The following is a 3827-nucleotide window of genomic DNA, read 5'->3' as shown; positions in this document are numbered from 1 at the left end:
GTATGGCCATCGCCAATGATCCAAGTGGTAGACGCCCTGAAGATCGCGCGGACCTCCGCGTCATGGGGGAGCTAGAGGTGTTTCCACGGCCGGTTGTGGTCAGTGTGCTGGAGCCAGAGCCAACGTACCCGGAGGGCAATTCCCACACGAAAGAGATCGCGCACGCCAAGACGCCGAGGCTGAGTGGCATGCACACCCTGCGCCAGTTGACAGGGCAGCAAACTGACGCCACATCCTTGCACCCGTGCCACAGGAAGTCTCGGAGGACCCGGTTGGCGCGCTTGAGGGTGCTAGCATTTAGAGCGATCGCCGCCAGGATGTGAGTAGGCATGGCAGTGAGGACGTGGCGAGCTAGAGCAAGTCTTTCGCCCTTAGAAAGCAAGGCGGCACACCAGGTGGGCAGCCTTTTCTGAAGGCGAACAATGAGCAAATCGAAGGCGGAGGATGTCAGCTTTCGGAGTGACAATGGGAGGCCCAGGTATGTAATCGGGAACTGGGCAATGGGACAGGCCAGGGCGGCGCTCACCTCCGCAGATAGCTCGTCGGAGCAGCGAATGGGAGAGATGGAACACTTGGCGTAGTTGGTATGGAGGCCGGAGGCCACCCCAAAAATCCGGAGAATCTCGCGCACCACGTCGAGGTCGTGGGCATCCGGATGGCAGAAGATCACCACATCGTCCGCGAAGAGGGACACGCTAGAGGTCGTGCATTGTGGAGTGAGGCGTCTGAGAATACCACAACGGACGGCATGCTGGATGAGGGAATTGAGCATGTCGATGAAGATCGTGAAAAGCATCGGGGAGACCGGATCCCCCTGGTGTAGGCCCTTGGCATGGGGGATGGGTAGACCAGGATGCCCATTGATCAAGACCCTGGTGCTAGCCGTGGAGAGGAGGATGGAAATCCACTCCCTCCATCTTGGGCCGAATCCGAGATGGCAGAGAGTCTCTAGGAGGAACGGCCAAGAAACTGAGTCGAACGCCTTGGCAATGTCGAGCTTGAGGAGGATTCTAGATAGCTTGCGATGATGAAGGTGCCTGGCGGTCTGTTGGACAAGGAAGAAATTATCGTGGATGCAACGGCCCGAGATGAATGCGCTTTGGTTTGGGGAGACCATTTGCCCAAGCCTAGGGGTGATCCGGAGGGAGAGAACCTTCGCAAAGAGCTTTGCGAGGAGGTGAATCAAGCTATCGGCCGATAGTCGGAGAGGGAGGCGGCGTCTGGTCTCTTGGGGAGCAGCGTGAGGAGAGCCTCGTTCAACCGCTGGAAGCTCTGCCCGTTAAGCTCGTACAGCTTGCCAAAGGCCTTGACGATGTCGTCCCTGATGATCACCCAGGCGAAGCGAAGGAACTGAGCCGTGAATCCGTCAGGCCCGGGCGCTTTCCCGGTGGGCAAGAGCTTGATGGCGTGCCAAATCTCGTCGGCAGAGAATGGGAGCTCGAGGGCCGACAGGTCCAAGGAGCGTGGCTCGAAAGCTGGGAAGTTGAGGGAGAAGGCGCGCGAGTCCGCGGAGCCCAAAGAGCCGGAGAAGTGCTCAAAAGCCGCCTGGGCCATGGCCGCTTCATCGGTGAAGGACTGGTCACCGACTTGAAGCGCGTGGATTCTCTTCTTCTGAAGGCGCTGAGATGCATGTATCCGGCAGAAAGCAGAGTTGGCGGCGCCGACACGTAGCCAGGAGAAACGTGATCGCTGGCGAGAGAGGGATCGCTCCAGAGATGCCAGGCCAAGGTAGGCATGCTTCAGCTTGCAGCGCAGCCACATTTCTACAGCGGAAAGGGGCCGGAAGTCTTGAGCCTCGTCGAGCCGCGCGATAATCTCGCGGGCAAGCAAAAGCTGGAGTGAGATCTCACCCATTCGCCGTGTGCCCCAGCTGTGCAACTTGCGCGCGGTGATCTTTAGGCATTCTTAGATCCGGCGGAAGGGGCCGGGGTCCGGTTCCATGGAATTCCAAGCCTCCGCAACCACGGCGAGGTAACCGTCCATCTTGGGCCAAAAACTTTCAAAGTGGAAATGTTTGGCGCACTCAGGAGGGGTGGTGCAGTCGATGAGAAGCGGGGAATGGTCAGACACTGTCGAAGCCAAGCACCGGAGCAGACAGCTGGGTTGGGCAGCCTCCCAAGAGGGGGTCCACAGCACACGATCATTGCGCACTAGCGTGCGGTGATCTTGCTCATTGGACCAGGTGTAGCGGCGCCCATGGAGGTATATGTCAGAGCGTTCCATGTCAGCGATGAAGCGGCGGAAGCGGCTCATAGACCGGTGATTGACGAAGCCTGTCTATCTACGTAGGCCCTTCACAAGCTCAGATCACCACCTGGGTGGCAAGTCACTCGTCAACGTCGAGATCTACATAGAACCCATCAGAAGGGGCGGTGTTGTCGTCTAAAAACAGTAATTGAAGCAACATGAGTACAAAGGTACTCATCAAGTCTTACAACATATCCTACTATAGATGTACATTCTCAAGAAGGTAGTGGAGTTATTGCAGCAAGCCAGATTTGACTCTTGGCTAAGCTATCCTACGAGACACCACTTGTAAAATAGTTTTCGCACACGAGTCCACTAATCACCATCTCAATACTCCACCGTGGATCCTCCCTCGTCATCCTACGAGAGAGCCATCCGCGGTACTCACACTTATCTTGAGGCTTTTATTAGTATCCATTTACTTGTCTATGAACTGCATAAGCGACCAAGTAGTCCTTTACCGCGGACGCGGCTATTCGAATAGTTTTATACCCTGCAGGGGTGTACTTCGTCACACACGCTCTCACCACTTACCGTCGTTACACGACATGTACTCGGCAACCTTCAAGTGGAAGCCCAATGTGGGTGTCGGCCACAACCTACCTAAACACTCAAGTCTCTAGTCCAGGTTTATCGCCTATTCAGGTTCCATCCGCAGGGAGTCCGGCCGACGTTTCCACATACGGCCCCAAACGATGTGTGCAGGGTTCCCGGGACACCAAACGGGCGACTCGGTACACCGTGCCACGAGCCTACCGCATCACAGCCCACCCCTCGGGTCAGCGCTGTCCACGGCCTCCAGCTTACTACAAACACCAGAAACTACGTGCAACTCCTGGACAGAGGACAAGGGTGATTAAGAAGCCGAGGGGTCCATTGGTTTCGGGCCCAATGCGTGGTAGTAGCTGAATCTTAAATCACGCATACAGAGCTCAGTTCTTAGGGACGGTCTCAATGAAACAACCCACCATGTACTCCTACATGGCCTCTCATCGATACCTTTACCAAAACGTATTCAACACCTCACTCTCATTACTGACACATGCTTTCACTCTAGTTCATCACCCTGACACGATTCTAAGCGTAGCAAGCATAGCATTGTAGGAACACAACATGGCTCAATCAACTCCTACACATGCTAGTGGGTTTCATCTAGTTACTGTGGCAATGACAGGTCATGCAAAGGAAAGTGGGTTCAACTACCGCAACGCACAGCAGTTTGAATCGCGTTGTCTTAATGCAGTAAACGAGAGCAAAAGCGAGAAGATGGGTTTGTATCGAAATGATCAATGGGTTGCTTGCCTGACAGAGTGGTGGTGGAATACTGCCCTTCGGTTGGATACTCGTGAATATCCTCGGAGGCATAACCTACCACGAAGAACACATCGAAGCACAATCAACACCAAGCAAAATGCAACAATATGATGCATGCATGAGACATGGCAAAATGAATGTATTGGGCTAATGCAACTAAGACCAGATGGGTTTGGACCATTTTGAATCAAAGATTCAAATTCCAAGCTCATAAGTGGCCCTTATTAGTGCTTTATCTTGTTCTGCATTAAACAGCAGGTTAATTT

At 54.3% G+C, this 3827-nt stretch overlaps 1 protein-coding gene across 1 annotated transcript; it reads right to left on the bottom strand.

The window, feature by feature from the left end:
- Nucleotides 1–1182: 1182 nt before the first annotated feature.
- LOC141025994 (uncharacterized) lies at nt 1183–1854 on the bottom strand. Its single transcript, XM_073501936.1, has one exon. The coding sequence runs from the start codon at nt 1852–1854 to the stop codon at nt 1183–1185; it is 672 nt and encodes a 223-aa protein (XP_073358037.1).
- Between the last annotated feature and the right edge of the window lie 1973 nt (nt 1855–3827).

This window comes from Aegilops tauschii, chromosome 6 (genome assembly GCF_002575655.3).
Source record: "Aegilops tauschii subsp. strangulata cultivar AL8/78 chromosome 6, Aet v6.0, whole genome shotgun sequence".
Lineage (NCBI taxonomy): Eukaryota > Viridiplantae > Streptophyta > Magnoliopsida > Poales > Poaceae > Aegilops > Aegilops tauschii.
The sequence above is the reverse complement of the archived record's forward strand: the minus strand, read 5'-3'. Positions and strand labels throughout refer to the sequence as shown.